The 20,882-nt window shown below is 40.6% G+C and overlaps 1 protein-coding gene across 1 annotated transcript in view; it reads left to right on the forward strand.

Moving 5' to 3' along the window:
* Positions 1-20,882, forward strand: part of CLDN19 (claudin 19) — a 162,496-nt gene that overhangs the window by 99,396 nt on the left and 42,218 nt on the right. Inside the window, exon 3 of the mRNA XM_044061894.1 lies at positions 15,608-15,692. Coding sequence (XP_043917829.1) covers positions 15,608-15,692 — 85 coding nt within the window. The remainder of the gene's footprint in view (positions 1-15,607; positions 15,693-20,882) is intronic.

Genomic DNA, 20,882 nt, shown 5'->3' on the forward strand with positions numbered 1-20,882 from the left:
GCAAACTGGGAGCCATAATTGACTCTCCGGCTGACACGGACATCCTCCAAAAGGGCCTTACTGAGACGAACACCTGGTGTCAAAGTCATGGCCTCAAACTAAATGCCAAAAATGCATAGTCATCCCATTTTGGAAAAACAAAACACCCACGAATTACCACATAGGTGGCAGCCCCTTTAATACAGAAGAGGTAATAAGAGATCTGGGGACCCAGGTAGATAGTAATCTCTCCTTTGACAATCATATTGCCAAAGTAGTTAGGAAATCCTTTTATGTGGCCCATCTAATTACTAAAGGGTTCACATCCTGAAATAAAGAGGTTATAGTGCCCCTCTACTCGTCACTCATTAGACCATCATAGAGTACAATGCCCCATTTGGGATGTACCTCACAAGACACTTCCAACAGCTGGAAAGACCACAAAAGTACCTCACCAGGAGGATTACTGGCCTCAAACATATATCATATGCAGCCCAACTGAAAAAACTCCGGCTGTACTCAGTGGCATATCGCTTACTCAGAGGTGATCTCTGTCTGACTTACAAAGCCATGTCCAACTCAGAATTGATGGACATGCTCCACCTAAAGAAATCCAAGTCACTGCGAGCCACGTGTTCTAGTGAGCTAAACCTCACCACGACAATAAATAGAACATGCTGGAGGGATAGATTCCTGTCACAGAGACTCCCCATGCTTTGGGACAAAATTCCAAATTACATCAGGCAGAGCCCCTCACTAACACTCTTCAAGAGAAACCTTGATGAGTGGATGGGTAACAGAAAATACACCCCTGAGATCACTTCATTGGCTCTGCTTGACAGAGGATCAGTTAATTAATCAATGGGGCAGTGAAAGCCAACACACTCTGGCTAGGCTTATAAATGCCCTCGGGCAGATAGCCTAGTACCTACCTATGAACATATGAACCTCAGTGGATTAATGGTTAATGTGGGTGGTTCCTGTGCTCACTTTGTGGTTGGGTGATGGAAAATGAAGTGTCGGGACAGTACTGGAGAGATTAGCAAGGAGAATGAGTGTTTTTTGTGGATACTTTGTGTTGATGTGCATGGTTCGTGTGCTGCCTGTGTGACTGGCTTATGGGTTGTGAAGGGGGGTTACACCTGTATAAATGAAGAGAAGGGCAGAGAAGTTGGGTTTTGGAGGCAGTGTAAAGGAGCATAGTAAGTTTCCCCCATCCCATGTCTGTGTCACTTACCAAAAACAATCAGTGGAATTGGTGAGTTAGGGGATAAAAGCCATCAGTGATACTATCTAGAAGTAAGTTTAAGAAAAGAAACTGAATAAGGGAACGATTAGACTTGTAGTGGAGAGAAAAATTACTGCAGAGGGAACAAAATAGTGAAAAGAGACAGGATTAGATGAGACTGACTTTTATATTGAGGGAAACAATGATTATGGAGACACAATGGGTGAGATAAGGTCAAGAGTGAAAAATAAAAGACTAAAGAAAATGGCGATGGAGAAAAAGAGAGAGAGAGAGATAAAAAGTGTATGCTTCAGAAACATTTTGTAGTCTAAACTATAAGCTAATTAACTGTAGAAAAACTCACTATCAAAGACAAAGGGAAAGCTATAACTGAAAGTTAAGGGGGATGCCACTTAGTGTTTGGGGTAATGAAAAATAAAAAAGCAATATCATTATAAAGACATACAACAAAAATACTAACCAGTACCCTTTAGAACCATAAAGACTGAGCAGGGGAAAGAAGATTTGAGATGGTGATGTGGAACCTCCAGTCCAAATCTATTATCATAAGTATATAACTTTTGAACTTGAGATTGGGAGATCAATCTTTATCACATTGAGGAAGTAGTGCCATGTGTATCCACCTGGGTGGCTTCTCATTAAAGTATAACCCAGTAACAGTGTCACTGATGAATGACCTGATCATAGAGATTTCATCCAGCTTCTAGGTTCTTGCAAAAGTATTTAGTGATGTCCATGAGGCAGCTGGACAGATATCACCAAATGATGCATTTTTGAAGAAAGTCTGAGAGGTAGCAATAACTTGGCCAGATTGATGACAAAGGTTTGTTATATTTCTGGTAATAAACCTGGAAACATTGAGAAAGGCATTCTGACAAGGTCAGTTTGGAAACTTTAGCACCTAACTTGTTTTTGGAAATGGATGCAGAAAATGACTGTTTTTTTTGACAACCTTAGGTCTGTCAAGGTAAAACCTAAGCTACATGTGAAGAACCATGCACTCCAATAAATATTTAGCTTGTCTGAGTAATTAGGGAAACACCATCTGTTTATAGTTGGGTTGAAATTAGTCTCTGTTGCTGTCTTGGGGATAAATGAAAGCTTATGTTTCATAGACACACTGACTTTATGGAATATATGGTAAGGGGAATTCACAAATCAAGCCTGCAACTCCAAAAGACTACGGGTTGAAGTGATGGCCACAGAAAAAAAAGTTTTACAAGATACAAAGATCTGCTATAGTGATGGGTTTAGAAGACAGCAGCACCAACTTTCTAGGGGGAATTAAGTGACATACTAATGGCAGAAGGACTGTATACTGAAAGGCATAATAATGTGGTGAGACTGTTGCACTGGGGATTGTGCAAACATTATGGTACTGAAGTGGCTGAAAAACACTGAAACATGAGCCACGAAGCATCATAGAAAATGATGTTTACATTACATGGAATCATCCATTACCAGCAGTTCAAAAGATAGATGCTAGAAAACTGGATATATTAGTCCAAGAAAAGAAGACGAGAGTAGCATTGATCATTGAAATCGCCACATCCAGTGACTACAGTGTCACAAAGTTATAAAATATTAGGATCTGCAAGCAGAAATGAGAAGAATGTGGAGGAAGGATATCCAGGTAGTTCCAATAGTAGTAGGAGCAACAGCTCTTATAAAAAAGATTCTACAAGCATATTTAGATACGCTACCAATACATGTAACTCCATACAAACTGCAGATGGATTCATTACTGGGCTCATTGCGGATGCTGCGAAGAGCACCTTTGGCTGACTTCAGAGTGAAATAATACTAATTTCATGAACTTTAATTATACTTTGACTTAGGAATGGGGTCCATTCCCATCATGATATTAGAAACACAAATGATTTGGGGAAATTAAAAAGGGAATTAACATCAAAGACTGGAACAATACTAATTTCATGAATTTAATTACACTTTGACTTAGGAATGGGGTCCATTCCCATTATGGTATTAGAAACCTAAAAGAACTGGAGAAATTAAAGAGGGAATTAGGTTCTTGATAAGAGGATGTAAATTATCTGTACCATGTAAAAAATTCTACAAGCTTTCCAAGAGGTCAAAGACGTATAATTAGCATCTGACTGAGAACTGCACATAACAGATAGGTGAAACATTACAGAAGAATAAACCCTAAATCAAAAATCTGAGATGGGCAATCAAGAATATTAAACTTGGCCAAAGTGAACAGACTCAGTCCCAATGTCATGGTCTATGAATAATAATGAGTTCATTTGCTTCTATAAGCCTTTCAAGTGTTTGGTCTAAGCAGAAACTGGTATCTGAACCACTGTTTCCAAGTAAGATGGGTCTCATGTCATCCATGGAAATGGAGAATACAAGCAGTCAGTCACAAGGAGTGAAGGTTTGGGTATGGCTTACCAATGGGTGAGACAAGTGACTCTTTCAAGGTCTCAGAGAGGCTGCTTCAGGAAATGATGCTAATCCAAGAGAAACACTTTTTGCAGGGCCAAAACAGAGCTATCAGAAAACCATACCTCACAACTGCTCCATAGTTGATGGAGCATTCTGATCTGGGCATTTGTTTAAATGCACATTCTGCTGCTCTTATTTGTCTTTTGTGAGCATCAGCATGTGCTCTTTCTCTGGTACTATTATACAGCCAGTAAGAGAGGAGCTAATCAAATCAAAATGGAGTGAATGGGCTCACTGTCAACTTCTAGCTACACTGTGCTATGAGTTAGTTCAATGGACCAACTACACAACATAGCTAGAATAATAGACAAATTAATGAATGGTGTTTTAGCTGCCTGTGCCTATTGGTCCATTTTTCTCACTGCTCTTGTTATTGGTCTGCTCAGCCAACCAATAACATAGTGCAGCTAGGAAAAAATAGACCAATAATACATCAGGCTTCCAGTTTCCTTTGCTACTGGTCCATTTTTCTTGTTGCACTGGCCTGCTGGTCCATTTAGCAGAACAATAGCACAATGCAACTAAAATAGCACAGTCAGCATCTAACTGACTGTACTATTAGTTCATTTTTCTATTTGTACTGGGCTGTTGCTCCATTCAAATGACTAATAGCATAGTGCAGCAAGAAAAATAGACAATAGCAATGAACAGCTAGAAGCTACAATTATCCATAGTGTGATGCCTCTGCAGTGCCCAGTAATCATGGAGCCTCAATCCTCACCACTGGTAACAGTAGGGGATGTACACACTGGGAGGATGATAAGTACACACACAGTAAAGTGCAATTTCCCTTAAGAGCACACAGAGATCACAGTCAGTCTGGGGCTGATTTCTCCTTCTTTCACCAGATCCCCAATAAGACTCCCCAATGGCACAGCTATAGGGTTGAGATCTCAGCCAAGTGGTCAAGCTAAGACCTCCAGCACCCTCTCTGTCCAACCAGTGCTTCATGTCCCTGCCCAAGCAGCTGACACACATACACTTTGAGATTTGATTTATATACAAGCACAAACACACACCGGGGGAAGGCTGGCACATGGGACTGATGTTCCTTTGGACAGAGTGACTGCAAGAGCAGATGTGAGTAGTAGTGCCCATGCTGACAGTGATGTACTGCTGTCAGAGACTACCAGATTTCCTGTGGAAGGGGAGCTGGGAAGGTTTACAAAGAAAGAGTTGAGACAGGCTCAGCTCTCAGACCCTACATTGCAAGGCCTGAGGGAGGTAGCTAGTGAGGCACCTGATTTTCAAGGGAAGGGGGAATCTGTATACTGGGACAAAGGGTTACTGCATAGAGAGTGGACTCCTGAGGGAGGGATAGAGTGTGAGAGAATACAGCAATTGGGATTGCCCAGAGCCTACCATCTGGCACTTCTAGCCACAGCCCATGATATTCCCTTTGCAGGTCATATGGGCATAAAGCATACCAAGATACATATTATGCAGAACTTCTATTGTCATGGGATTTCCAGAAATGTAACAGGGTACTGCAGGACCTGTGAGCATTGCCAAAAGGTTGGCAAGGTAGGAGACAAGGCGAAAGCTCCTTTGATGGCTTTGCCTATGATTGAAGAGCCATTTCAGAGGGTAGCTATGGATATTGTGGGGCCTCTGAGTACCCCAAGTTCTACATGGAAAAAGTATATCCCAGTGGTACAAGATTATGCTATCAGATATCCTGAGGCAGTGGCATTGTCCTCCATTGAGGCAGAAAAGGTGGCAAAAGCTTTGTTAGAGATTTTCAGCAGGGTAGGTTTCCCAAAAGAAATACTGACTGACAGAGGTGCCAATTTCATGTCAGACCTGCTAGCTTGTCTGTGGAAGCACTGTGGGGTGAAGCACCTAAAGACCACCCCCTACCATCCCCAGACTAATGGTCTTCTTGAGAGATTAAACTCTACACCCAAGATGATGCTATGGGCATTTGCAGACCAGTTTAAGAGGGAGTGGGACAAATATTTTCCCCATCTGTTATTTGCTTACAGAGAGGTTCCCCACGAGTCCACAAGTTTTTCACCCTTTGAGTTTCTGTATAGGCATAGGGTGAGCAGACCTCTTGATTTGATTTGAGATGAGTGGGAGAGTGAGTGTGAATCTCACAAGGAGTCTGTTGTGGCATATGTCCTAAACCTCAGGACAAGGCACAGGGAACACATGGGCTTGGCCCAGGGGAACCTGGTAGAAGCCGGACAGTAGAAAAATGTCTGGTATGACAGGAATGCTCAAGCTAGAGAGTATGCTGTAGGGCAACAGGTAATGGTTCTCATTCCTGTCAGACACAACAAGCTGCAGGCAGCTTGGGATGGACCCTACAAGGTAGTAAGGAAGGTCAGTGATGTTAACTACATGGTAGAACTGCTAGGAAGGAGGCAGGGGCACAAATTGTACCATATTAATGTGATGAAACCTTACCATGATAGGGAGGCCCTTGTTCTGAGTATTTGGAGTGAATGGCAGGTGGAGTCTGAGGGAGATCTGGTGACACCTCAACGGAAGGGGTAGCAATGTCCCAGCAGTTATCCCCTACCCTGGTTGCAGAAATCCAAGCAGTGCTACAGGAGTTTGGGGGCATGTTCACTGGGAAACCAAGGTTGCATACACCTGGTGCAGCACTATGTGGATACAGGACCCCAAAGGCCTATTAAGCATGCCCCTTATAGGGTGCCTGAAAGAGTCAAACAGACTCTGAGGAAGGTGATACAGGTAATGTTGGAACTAGTGGTAATCCAGCAATTCAGCTGTCCCTGGGCCTCCCCAGTGGTGCTGGTACCAAAGAAGGATGGCAGCACCAGGTTCTGTGTGGACTACAGTTAATTAAATAATCACACAGAGTCAGATGTTTACCTTATGCCTAGGACAGATGAAGCCCTAGATCAGCTGGGTGTGGCTAAGTATCCTACCAAGGGTTACTGGCAGGTGCCCTTGACTCCCAATGCTAGAGAGAGGTCAGCCTTTGTGACTCCTTTTGGCTTCTATGAATTCACAAAGATGCACTTTGGGATAAAAAATGCCCCAGAAACTTTCTAGAGGCTGGTAGATCATATCCTAGCAGGAGCAGGAGATTTTGCCCTTGCTTACCTGGATGATATTGCCATCTACAGCTGTTCCTGGCAACAGCACCTTCAGCATGTCAGGGAGGTGCTGTGAAGACTAGAGAGGGCAGGATTGACCATGTCAGGTGGGAATGGCCCAGGCCTCCTACCTGGGACATAGATTGGGGAGTAATAAGATCAGGTCAGAACCTGCCAAAGTGGAAGACATTCAGGCATGGCCTGCCTCTGTTACCAAAAAGCAGGTGAGGGCATTTTTAAGGACAGCAGGTACTACGGAAAGTTTGTCCCTAGTTATAGTACCATAGCTGCTCCCCTCACAGACCTGACAAGGAAAAACAAGCCAGATAAGGTAGTGTGGACTCCAGCATGTGAGCAGGCATTCCAAAAGCTTAAAGGAGCTTTGGAGGGACCCCCCTGTGTTAACCATTCCAGATTACAGCAAATAATTTGTTGTGCAGGTGCATGCTTTAAACCATGGGGTGGGGGCTGTACTTAGCCAGGTTTCCTCAGAGGGAGAAGAGCACCCAGTGGTATATCTCAGTTGTAGGCTCCAACCCAGGGAGGAATGCCATGCAGCTGTAGAAAAGTAATGTCTAGCCATAGTGTGGGCACTACAGAAACTTCAGCCTTATCTGTATGGAAAGAAATTCACTGTAGTTACAGACCACAATCCCTTAACATGGCTACATCGAGCCACCCAGCAAAATGCCAAGTTACTAAGGTGTAGCCTAGGGTTGCAAGCATATGATATGACAGTGCAGCACCACAGCGGGGTTAGCAATGCCAAAGCAGATGTGCTCTCAAGACAGGGAGTCGGGTAAGGTATTCCCAGATAGGCTCAACCTTGTGTTTTATTGCTTTACGATTTCCAAGATCTGCAAAGATCTGAGAGATATGTATTTCTCACACAGAAATGTTAAATTCTGTTAAGTTTCTGTTTAGCCTGGGAACTGAAGTCAAGTAACAAAGAGTGATGTCATCCAAGTTGGCCTAATGGTAATGTTTGATACAAATTTGGGAACTCTCTCAAAGAGAGACTGTGCATTTTGTATTTTGTCTTGGACCTGGCAAGAACATCCACTCATCATCACCATCTGCACTCGAGTCCTTAGCCTTGCTAATAGTAAGTAACTAGGGTTCAGTGATTTCTTTTAGATTTAGTTAGGAATATAGAACAGATTAGTTTAGATGTTTTCTGTATTTATTTGAGACTAACCTGCAATGCTGTTTTAAAAATGTTTTTTGTCGTTAAGTTCAGGGGTACTCCTCTTTTGGGACATCTGCTCTGATTTTTTAATTCCAGTGCTATGATTTTTTTATTTATTTATTATGAGAGGTAGGATAATGACTGTATGTTGTCCAGAAACACACAAATAAGAGGAAAGTGGGGAAAATTAAGAAGGAGACACAGTGGCCATTTCTGGCTGAGTGCTTCTCTGGGATGAACTCCTGAGTGAGAAATGAAGAGAAGAAGTTGTTACATTTTGTGTTGGTTAGTGGATTTTGTAGATTGCAGCAAGGCTTCCCCCAGAAAACAGGTAATTTCTGTACTATTGATAGACTGAGAGATCATTCATGTGGCTTGAAAAAACACCAAATGGATTTGACCACAATGTTATCTGGCTTTGACCAGAATATTAATGGCTATGTGAAGACAATTCAAGGAAAATGCCACAAACAAAAGGGAAGTAGCTCAAGGTAACCACTAACAATAACTTTCATTATTAAACACCTTTCAACTTTGCTTTCCTTTTCCCTGCCCAGTCTTTATTGTTCTGGAATGGTCTTTCCTAGCACACAAGCTACATCAGAGATATACATGCTATTCTCTAACATCACATTCTGAAAATGCAAGATATCACTGTCAAGTCCACACTTGTAAAGCAGTGTGTGGAAAAAACTTTCTAAATGCTTAAACCAGCAACTTGTAAACTAATTACATCAAAATATTAGAAAAAAAAAACAGTAACTAATTGTGTTTGTAGAGCAGCTCACTACAATTACAAGAAGTGCTGTTGTTCTGACTGGCTAAAAACCTGACATCAGGCATCATCAAGAAGCAATCACATATGACAAGCCTTATGATATACCACTTGTACAAATTTCATGTTCATTACCATGAAAAGTTGCCACTACTGCTAACCTCTGGAAAAAACTAATTGCTGTTTTCTCATTTCCTTCTGTATCCATTGCATGTCATTATGTTTTATCCGTATATTTCTACTAGTGTGCTCTGCCATTATTGTGTTAGCTCTAACAAATGTCATTTTATGTTGAAATTTGTAACTGCAACATTGGCCAGGATCATGGTTCAAAACTGTATGTGGAACAGCCCACTAACCTGGTTACCAAAGTGAATCAGTCAGTTAATGGATAGATTAATCAATCAAATAAATTGCCTCCTCCATTCTAGAGCAGATGCATCCATGGTTACTGTCACAGCCTTTGGTTTCTGTATGACCTTTGACCCAACACTATGCAACCGTAGTGTAGCTACAGGATCTGGAGCTTAGTTAAATGAGCCAGCATGAGCTTGGCTGATAATCTGTAATGAAGTGCCTTCGTACAAAGAAAGAATGGGAACTATTCATTGAAAAGTCAGAAATGACTGAGTACACCATCTTTGCAATATACAATAACTTTCATTGTTACTGTAGATTAGGAAGAATTCTTTATTTTTGCTATTAAGCAGCACAATAAAATGCATTGAGGTTTTGCATTAACATCCTGTGATACCTAAAATATTTGGTAAGGTCTTTTGCAGTTTGTAATAACCTGGTATTCATTACATCTTTCTTAAAATTAAGGAACTACTCCCATATTCAGTAGTGCCTGTTGTTACTGGGGTCTGAACATCTGTGCATTTTCCATCTAACTTTAACATTGTAATTAATCTCTTCCTTAATATTTTATATGACAGAATTAGGTTTATATAAATATACATGTTAGGCTTGCCATTAAGCAAGCTCCATACACAGCTACTCAAGTACACTCATTTGGCCCTGCACATTCCGGTGATTGTTTATATTAGGACACACCATCATACTTTGAGTAGGTGTAAGCAGTGACAACTTGATTGTCACCCTGATGGGGATGTCAGTTAAGTGGCTCATATTTTATTGTTATTCTAATTCTTTACTTCTTGAAATATTAAAACTTTAAGGTTAAATTATAAAAATGGGAACTGTAATGGACATTACTGACTTAATGTCAGTGAAAGATATCCAAGCACATCTGGCAAAGGGGGCTGCCATCCACCCACCACTACTTTACATACTTTTAATTGACTTGCAGTTCTTTTGGATGTTGCAGGGGCCATTATATCAGCCACCCAAGTTTTTTTTTCATCTTATCTTCACTTGATTCACACATACATTTTAACTTGAAAAATAAGAGGTCTGGTATTATAATGTTCACCTACTTCACACCAGGGGAGATGCTTGCTACTGCACACCTTGGGGTGGCCTAATGTAAGCAATCATCCACATTCCTAGCCTTAATAGTTTGTTCAGTTATAACTAGCTATCTACATGGATAATATCATGCCTATCCTGGGATTCAGGAATGGACATTTTCCGTGCAGGAACAGTGTAGGAACTCCTGCACAGAAAATGGCCTCCGAGCGATCCAGGAAAGTGCCGTTTTCATGTGCACGAGTGGCCCTACACTGTTCCTGCATGGAAAGCTGTGAGGGATGCAAGTCACTTCATTTGCTGCTAAAAAACATGCAAATGAGGGGATTTTGCGATCCATTAAGCTGTCCAGACTCCATGCAGGAACAGTGTCAGAGCAGAAATGTATTCAGTTAGTTACTGAATACATTTCTGCATTTGAGCAAACCGAGGCAGGACAGCTCATGGAAAGCATGTATTACAGTCAAACACACATGCCAGTGGACAAATATAAGGCCATTGGCATTAATAAATGTTTATTTTATTTTAAAATTAAACTTTTTATTTTGGCTGATTACAGCCATTTCAGCTTGGGGTAGCGGCAAGCAAACGGGATCATATCGCAAATAAAAAAAAAATGAGAAAAGTCAATTTTAAGATAATTCTGCATTTTGCCATTATAGTCAATGACATGCAGAATGTAAACACGAGGGAGCACTGGTTGTCAAGGGGAATGGGTCCATCTAAGTGCAGTAACTAAGGACTTACACACTGGGGTATGCAAATGAGGGGAGTTATACTGAATCACAGATTTCCTCAAAGTGTCAGCTTGTACCTAACCATGTAGGTGCAGCAATACAGCAGTGCAAGTATAAGAGCTGAATGACTTCATAAGGGGGTGTGTCATTCTTGCTGTAAGCTTATTGGAGTTCTGTGGCCCGTGCTTGTCCTTAGCTAAGCACAGCTAAGGAAGGGGGTGTGTCTGAGGCTGTATTGTCTTATTCCATAAAATGCAGAGTGTGTTCGTGGCCAGGGAGGCCCATTTCTGGTTAAAAGTGCTTACATTAGCTAAACGGGTGTGCGCGATGCACAGCGGGCCTAAAAAACAAAACAAAAAACAAAAAGAAAAGAGGAACTAGCAGAACTGTTTACATTTGAGCAACGGGCATGTGCGGCGTGTCTTGGGGCTTAAAAATGGAGGAAGTGGGAAGGGGAAACAGCAGTAGGAATGCAATCAAGGAAAACTAGCATACCTGGCAGGTAGAATGTATCAGAATCAGCCAGTTACACATGCAGCAGCCCAGCACACTAATATAAACTATGCAAACACCCTACAGACTGTTTTTTTCCCACAAACTCTACACCACTGGTGTACACAGACAGGGGATTTTTAACTGGCAAAAATAACTAAATATGTTAGAGGCTGCTGCTGCTTTACTCCATCAATATGTGCTAGAGACTGAGGGTGGTGAGGAGGAGAATGTTGACAACCGACCCACAGTGAAGAGGAGGAGAAGGGTGTACAGACCAAGGGTAACCTACCAGGGTCTACATGAGCTAGAGATAGTAGAGCACTACAGGGTGGACAGGGACCTTCTACAGCAAATCGTTGAGCTGTGCCAGCCACGCCTTGCACACGGAACTAATAGAGGGGAACCCATCCCAGTGGATACCAAGGTATGTCTAGGCTTAAGAATACTAGCCACAGGTACCTTCCAAAGACAAACTGGGGATATCATGGGGGTCTCACAGGCATCAGGATCCAGGGTACTCCACCAGTTCCTGGATGCCATGACACCACATGCCAATGAGCACATATATTTCCCCACTGCCCGTGAGGCATTGCCCACACGTATACATCACTTCCACCATCTAGCAGAATACCCTGAAGTAGTTGGTGCTATAGACTGCATGCACATCCACATCAAAGCACCACCCGGTGAGCAGGGCAGGGTCTACATAAACCACAAGGACTTCACCTCCATCAACTGCCAGGTCGTGTGTGATGCACAGGGCATTATCATGAATGCATGTGCTGGCAGCCCTGGAAGCTATCACGACTACCACATCTGGCATTGCTCACAGCTGTATCAGGAGTTTGCCAGAGGGGACATCTCATATGGCTATCTAGTTGGGGATGCTGGCTATGCACTGGAGCCGTGGCTGATGACACCCATCAGAAATGCACACACATCCACACAAGAACACTATAATGAGGCACACGCACAAACCAGGATCATTGTAGAGCATGTGTTTGGGATGCTCAAGTCATAGTTCCACTGCCTTGACATATCTGGTGGAGCCTTGCAGTACTCTCCAGCTAAATGTACACAGATGTTCATAGTATGTGCCATGCTACACAATATGATCCTGTGGAAACAGCTGCAGCAGGAACAGCACAGGGCAGGGCCACACAGCCCCCCACCATTGCCAAGGCCAGCACAGGCACAGAGGGACTTGGAGGAGGAACATCCTGAGCCTGTCCCTGTAGGCAGTTATGCTAATGCTGGATGTCTATTGCTTTTTAACTTATCCTGCCGTTGCAGCTGGGCTAAGCATAGCTAAGCAATGGGCACACCCATGCAGCTACTCTTAAACTTTATTGAATATGTGAAAAAAATTGTTGTGTATTTTACTTCGTACCCTTCACAATATCCATGCTAATGCTGAACCTGTTATTCTATCAACTTTATGGCTTTGTAGGTACGATTATCCCTTATGACTTTGTCCATATTCCTTACTCTGATGGGTTGGGAGGTGTACGCTATATGCTTTGTACCCTGCTGAATATTAATCCTTATGCTAAACCTGTTATTCTATCCACTTTCTGCCTTTGTAGGGACGATTGTCCCTTATGGCTTTGTCCAGATTTCTTACCCTGACGGGTTGGGGGTGTTGCAAGCATTCTCGCTCATTTTAAATTGCCGTATGGCAATTCTAGTGTGCAGGGGGCATGTGCATTATGAGAACACTGCTTTCAGACACAGCCCCTGCACTCTTACATAGAACCATGTCTGTTTTGCAGCATGGCAGCATGCCTTCATGGACATGCATAGCACACTGCTGTGCTGCACAGGAACGGTCCCTATCATGCAGGAATAAGCTATTCCTGCACGGATGTTTATTGAATCCCAGGGCATCTCATTTCCTGCATAAAATATTTTCATTAAATTTAATTTAATTTATAAGATTCATAGGTTTCTACTAGGCATTCAGTCCAGGCGACCATTAAGGAACATAATCCAAATTCCCTAAAAGCACTGTCTGGTTAAGTAACATGCTCACACTATGGCAAATAAAGGCTGAGGAAATCGTACCCTGTACCACAAGAAGTAACTCTTTCATTAACAGATCATAACCTTAGTCCTCTGCTCTGACTGTCAAACTAAAATATACATTTTCCTGGCTTTGGCCAGGAATTGAACCTAGGGCAACTGTTTAGAAGGCAGTGATGTCCACTACCATACCTCTCAGCCCCTGATTTTCATGGTCACACCTGATTTTGACTCGAATTTTAGCTATGCCCCTTTTAATTCCTCCTAAAACTAGTGACTTTTAGAGAAAAGGTAGTGAAATATACTTAATAAGTAGCAACAATAATTAGAATTGAACTCTACTTTTATTACTTCAGAAACTGTGTATTAATTCACATTCTCATAAGCCATCAATGTCTCAGGTTAATAGCAGGAACATTTTAGAAGTGTCTCTGCTTATTTCTGAATTTGTGCCTGATTCAGTTGAGAGTTATACTCACAACTCTGCACTTATGCTACAAATTATGTCATCATCAGAGATGGGACATGAAATCACACTCACTGGCTTATTAGACAAATTCTTATTCATTAGGACACTGGGATCTGATTAAACAACTCAACAAGAAAGGAAAGCACTGACCTTTTTTAGGGATAGAACCCAGGACCACTGCATTTTGTGCTGTTGTCACTTCCATTGGACTAACAAGTATTTATTTATTTTATTTTACATTTGTTAACATGGAGAGTCCGACTGGATTTTGGTCCATTTTCAGCAGAGGCCTGGGGAGAAAAGGTCCAGAAATACATACAGACAAAGTAACTTTGACAATTAGGTACTTTTGTACAAGAACACATACATGAATATTCCAGATATGCCAGAATTTATAATAAAACTTAAAAATTATAAACTTTTATTTGAGAACCCATTTATTTTAATAGTACATAGTTGTGTAAGTTGTCCTCTAGTTCAGTAGTACAATCCAATAATCAATCTTCTGAAACAGCAGAAGTATCAGAGTTATGGTAATGATAGTTTCAACATGAAGCCAAGCTTTTCAGTGGTACATAGTAAGCTGAGAAGGGGTTAATCAGGGTTTGTACAGGGGCATAGCCAATTTATTTTTAGGTGTTTATTAAGAGATGTTTTAAATTGAGTTGAAGAGGGGACTGCTGTGAGTTCAGCAGGAAGTAAGTTCTAAATTTTGCCAACAGAGTTGGTAAATAGACAGTCACCAGCTGAGTTGTTGGATTTAACAGTTTGAGCTAGTATTCTATTGGAGGAGCAGATAGTTTTTAGATTACTGTATGGGATGATAATATTTTTAAGGATGTGTGTGATTTCTGGTTGGTAGAGAACTTTGTGTGCAACTATTAGTTGATTGTACTGAATTTGGCAGGGTAGATGTAGCCAGCCTAATGATTCAAGGCTAAGACAGTGGTGTTGTCTATATGGTAAACCTACGGCAAATCTGGCAATGTTATTATAGCAGCTAGTGACTTTATTTAGGTCAGATTTACTTAGGTTTGTAAGAATAGGAGAGGCATATAGTAAGGTTGATAGTAAATGTGTTCGGGCAGTCACAGTCCTAGCAGATGGGGTAAGGAATTGTTTAATCTTATATAAAGAGCCAAGTTTCTTATTTACTGTCTTAAAAGTTTGGTCGATGTGAGCATCAAACTTAAGATTGTTGTTGATTACTACGCCTAATAGCTTAGTATTATAAGTTTCATTCTTTTGGGATGAGCAGTATAAGTTTTGATTTTTTTTTTCTCCTGCACGGCATATAACTGTCGTTACAGAGCCACCAGAGAAAAAAAGTGTTGAGTCTACTGAACAAGCAGTGAACACCGCCAGCCACAATACTATGTCATCTCAAGTGTTGACAATCCTCACTGGTACAGTAATGGACTTAATGAGTGGTACAGCTTTTCCTCAAATTTGCCATACACCTACTTCACAATTCATGTTACAAACATCATATCACATGGCAGCAACTCATTACTTACACATTACAAGAGGAAAAATTATTAATTGAATAAGAAGATGTAAATGGGAAAACAAATCCGGTCAGTTTTGAAAGGTATTGTTCAGAGGTGTTTCACTGTATTAATATTAAGCAGTTGATCTTACCTGAAGCTAGAGAATGTAAAAAGATAGCAAGATGAAACCAATTAATTTTGAATCAGATATCTGTCTTTCTCTATCTTTAGGTCTGTGTACCCTAATTGCTGTATCCTGGTATGCCACGCAAGTTTCTCAACAGTTCTTCAATCCACAAACGCCAGTCAATGCCAGGTAATTCATCCCTTTTGCCTAATTTCAGTGGCATTGCTTCATTTCTGGACCATGAACATACAATCTCTGTAATCTGCTAATGACTACCACATACAGGGGAGCTAGCATTATGAAATAATATAGTCAGTGTGGATTGTGTGTGTGTGTGTGTGTGTGTGTGTGTGTGTGTGTGTGTGTGTGTGTGTGTGTGTGTGTGTGTGTGTGTGTGTGTGTGCGTGCACGTGCTGAGCACTGGGTATCTCTTTGCCAGATTTTTTTTCTGTTTTGCATTCCTTTTTTCATCATGTTAGTGTGGATATCAACCTTGTGTCTGCATGGAAAACCTAGTTTCTATATATTTTATGATTACTTATGATTATTTAATATTAACAGAGTAGCTAGTGGTACACAATATTTCTAAAACTGACATTCTTACTTTATTTTCATAATAATTTTCTCTGCATAATATTTTGATGGAAATCTCTTAAGTGGATTCTTTGGATAATTGCCAATTCACTGACACTCAGCAGTTGTAAGCATATTTTAAAAACACATAAGTTCTTGTACCTTTTCATGAGAAACACCGAATATGATATCCACATTGAAGCAGATATAAGTACCTGTACCACCATTTCCTGATGAAAATCACAGTGTCAGCAAGCCAAGTAGTTCAGACTAGACCCCCTCTAGTATTCCCATGTTATTTATAGAGCTAATGTCTACAGCATGTCCTGGGTATGCAGTGATGCCTGGTACCAGTGTACCATGGCTGGTACCTTTTTCCTAGGTGGCATCCATGAGATATCCTCTCTAGGTGACTGAATCATCTCAGCTGGATCTTCTCAGCAGCAGGAGGAGGAGGTCTACACTAGGGACTTCCCAGTCTGCTAACTCCTCACCTTATCATGAAGAATTAGCCCATCAGCCCTGTGAAAGAAATTAATTTCCACCCCCTTCATCAGAAAGTTCATCCTTTTAGTAAATGCACAAACACTATAACCACATGTGAGGAAGGAGACATAGACTGACATGTTACTTGAGATCTATCATGTATGACAGCTCTTCTTTATCACCAAAAGCTATTGCAACCTTTCTCTTATTACGCCCATTTGTTAGATTAGTTAGCTAGCTAGCTAGCTGGGTTGTTGAATGGTGTTAAAAATATTTTAAATGGAGCTCTTGCAGTAATGTCTGGTTAAGTGACCTGTAACCTGTTCAAAGGCAGTCAGCAGACAACTGTACACTGAGATGATCAAACCCCAGACAGTATGAAGCTTGCAATTCTTTAGTGTTACTCATCTGAGCCAAACTGCCACCCATACGTTTGTCTGCTGGCCAGTCTCCAAATTCTCACTGCTTTCACTTATGAAAAAGACCCAGGCACTTCAAATCATCCATTTTTTATCCTTTTCTTATTTGCAGAAAGCAATCCATTCTCTTGTATGAGAGAACCATAACCCCTGGATTTGGAGGTTTTAATTTTCATCCTTACTGATTCACACTCAGCAGTAAACCTCTTTATTGTCTACTGAAGATGGACTCACTTAAGATCAAAACTCAATCATCCTAAAACAACAAGTATGTGATTTGCATGTCTCCCACACTAGTTACTTTCCAAACCTTGTTTTTTCTTTGATATTTTGTTCATAAAAGTCCAAACAAAACAGGAGACAAGACAAACCACTGGGGAGTCATATGTCCACCTTGAGTATGCTCAGCATAAAGCTGTTATTCCAATCCATGGCCCAAATGATATACAGCAGTGGCCGTGGAGCCTCATACTGCTGTTGCACTTTCTAGAAGATATTTTGTGATGGGTAGTCATATGCCTTTTTCCAGGTCCAAAAAAAGACATAGACTATTCTGGCAAAATTCAATGACCTTCCAACACCCATACAAGAAAAAAAATGATGGTACCAGAGTATCATAGTCAGCACAAAACCTAAATGTCTCCTCTTGAATCACAGCTTTAGCTATTAGGCAAATTGTCTTTTCCAGAAACTTGGCATAAGCTTTCTTTTAGAAGCTAAAAAGAAATTCCTTAGTAAAGGTGGACCATACCCATCTATTCCCCTTTTTCAAAATGTGAAAAACAATTTGTTGATGAAAGCAGTTTTTGAGGGAAGCTGTTCCTTTCATCCATGGGTTCCTCAGTGAAAAAAATGCAAATAATCCTTGAATCATACTCCATCTCTTTTCAGATTATCCCTTGTTAGTATGCATCTCTTCTGAAGATACTTCCATTCCAGACTTTATGGATTCTTCTTATTTATCGTATAATTTATGTTTTCCTACTAAATGCTTTCACCAAGAATAAGCATGGACCTTATATAATACATTTTTTATGTATTTCTATTATTCATTGTTTTTTTGCAATGTGGGGTGGGGTGTCACTGGCTGGCTGTTGGTCCCAAACTTTTGCCAAGACTTTCAGCCTTGCCACTCCCTGGAATACTCTACTCCCTTCCTTCGCCTTCCAGCTGACTTTGTCTGCCTAGTTCCATATATCCTTAAGGGATACTATCTCCTTTTTTGTTTTTCCCCTTAGTAAATCCATGTAAAATATACCTTTCCCAAACTGGAATACTGAAAATGTTCCTTTTCCTCCATTATACCCACCATCCCTTCCCCTACTGCTGTTATATCCTAAAACATTTTTACTCCTTTTTCCTATTCCTATCAACTTCTGCGTGTGTTGTCCCATATTCTAACTTCATCCTGTTTCCCTCACTTAAAATCTCCAAATTTCCTTACATTTTCCCCATTTGTCTCACAGCAGTTTCTTGAAGGAGCCTGCCTTATATCCCCTAGATATTCTTCCTTGTCTTAATCTTTATCTTCTGCACTACACTAGCCAGCCAACTTTTTTTCCAAATACTCCATTCTTATAAGGGCACTTTATGTAACTGTAATCATGTCACTCTGAATATCAAGCATTCCTCACCTGTGCAACCCTCTTAGTCTACTACACAAGTAATACTTTATTAATATCTCCCCAAAAGTCTATCACCGACAACCTGTAACCTGAGAATCCATACACTTGCAGCCCTAAATGGGATGTACAACAGGGCATATAGGGTCTCAGAGAGGTTCATCATTTGATTTACATTAATCCTACCCATTGGGGTATTCCTATTCTCTACGTTACACCCCTTATAATATTAAGTGCCCCAAGAGTTGTTTTGAGTAATTCATTCTCAGCGCAGTCCATATAGGCTTAACCCACAGTACTTCATTCATTCTTTTCCCTCTGGATCTTATACAACTGGAAATCTTCGTTCCCATCTCTATGCTATACGACCTCTGCTATCTGTCTTCATTTCCTGATTGGTACACAAAAATTTCAACTATTTCCCACGTTTCTCACTTTCTTCAGTAATAAAAACAAATTACTTGAGAAAAAAAGAGCGAAAGAGGAAAAGAATTTCCAGTTCTGCACACACTTTCTATAACAGGAATAGATTTTGTGATAGCAGGTAACCATGTCAAGTACAACTCTCCACCCTTGCCTTCCTAGAAAAGAATCTACTAACCACAAATCATATTTTGGAACCCTGTATAAGTCTTTCATCAACATTCTGAAAACTGTCAGACTCGGTTTTTCTTCAAGAATCTCAAATAACAACTCCAACGCCACTGAGTTAAATACTTTATTTATATCAAAGTAAAGGATTTCTAGTTACTTACCTCCTGGCTTTGACATTTTTCAAGTTGCATGTCCAGCAGCCACAAACTTCCCTCTATGGCCCTTCACACAAAGGCCATATTTTCAGCTCCTACAAGCTTTGAAATTACTGCATCTTGCCCATTTGAAATAGTATTTTCTGCAATCTTGGAATCCACATTTATTAGATAGATCCTTCTTTAACTTCCTGGATCATTTCTGTACAACTGCCAGTTTGAAAGTACAGATACTTCTACTGTTGTGAGGGGGATTCTTTCTCTCACTTTATTGAATAATTCATTTAAGTGTGCTTACTTATAAAATCAGACAAAATTACTTACAAAATCAAAACTATCTTTTTCTGTCTCTTTGCCCCATCAGACATGTGGAAAAAGTCCTACAACTGCAGTCAGGCAAGTGAGAAGTTATAGGACTGAGGGATTTCAAGAGAAGAAGACTGAATAAAGAGATAAGGGACAACCCATAGTATGTGCCACTTTGAGCTGGGTAAGTGGCAAAATGCAAGAATAAAATTGTGGAGTATTCCCTTGAGTACTGTTTAACTCTCTTGTTCTTTTCCTGTCAGCAACATAAGCCTCTCCCCTCACCTGTTCTTCTCCTTCTTTATGTATAATTCCTGCATCTTACTTGTTAGACCTATATATGCTCATTAGTCTGTAATTACTTCCATCTGCCTCTGCTTATTGTATATAATTATATATATATTATTCATCACCATTGACTCTTTAAGATCTGCAGTTCCCTGTTTTATCTTTAGGAGAAAAACCAGTGGTCCCTCTAGCCCTAACCCCTTTGCCTACCAGCAAACTTGTTTATGCACCAGGCCCTGCAATTATACTGCATTTTCCTTTCCCATAATTTATATGTTCAGTCTCTTCTGTGTTATTCACAAATCTCTCCACTTTTCCTCCCCACTTTACCAACTTTTATTCTTTGGAACTCTCCTAACTTTCTTTCTCATTGTCTTATTTTTTTTGACATTTTGCTGTTCTCAAACCTTCTTTACTCACCAATGTCTCTCACCAGGACACTTTTGTTGCATCCCATAAGGATAGTGTAACTCCTACACCTTCTTTAAGGTCGTTGATCGTTCTCTACTTCATAAAGTGGAATGACTCTTGATGCTTCTCTTCCCTTTTCCAGATCCATTCTTACAATTTCCTCACACCCTGTCTAAATGCTGCTCTTAGTCTCTGAAGCTTCAGAATCAGAAACAGAATCACACTGGCCAAGTATGAGCACATGCAAGGAATTTGACTTCAGTTTCATTGACTCTCTAAGTATGAATTACGTGAACAACATACGTACAACCATTAAAAACAAGGCACAAAATGTAAATATACATATACTGGAACACACACAAAGGTCATCCAGTGGGTTTATACTGTGAAAAGTAACAGTCCGAGTACCTTTAAAATTCTGTTTATTCACATAAAATTACTCCAAAGCCACAAAAAAGGTAAAGTTCAAGCGCTTTTGTCCCAAAAACTTGGGACTTCTTCAGAACCATTACCAACAAACATTCA

Source organism: Protopterus annectens, chromosome 2.part0 (assembly GCF_019279795.1).
Source record: "Protopterus annectens isolate FY-2018-M chromosome 2.part0, PAN1.0, whole genome shotgun sequence".
Lineage (NCBI taxonomy): Eukaryota > Metazoa > Chordata > Ceratodontiformes > Protopteridae > Protopterus > Protopterus annectens.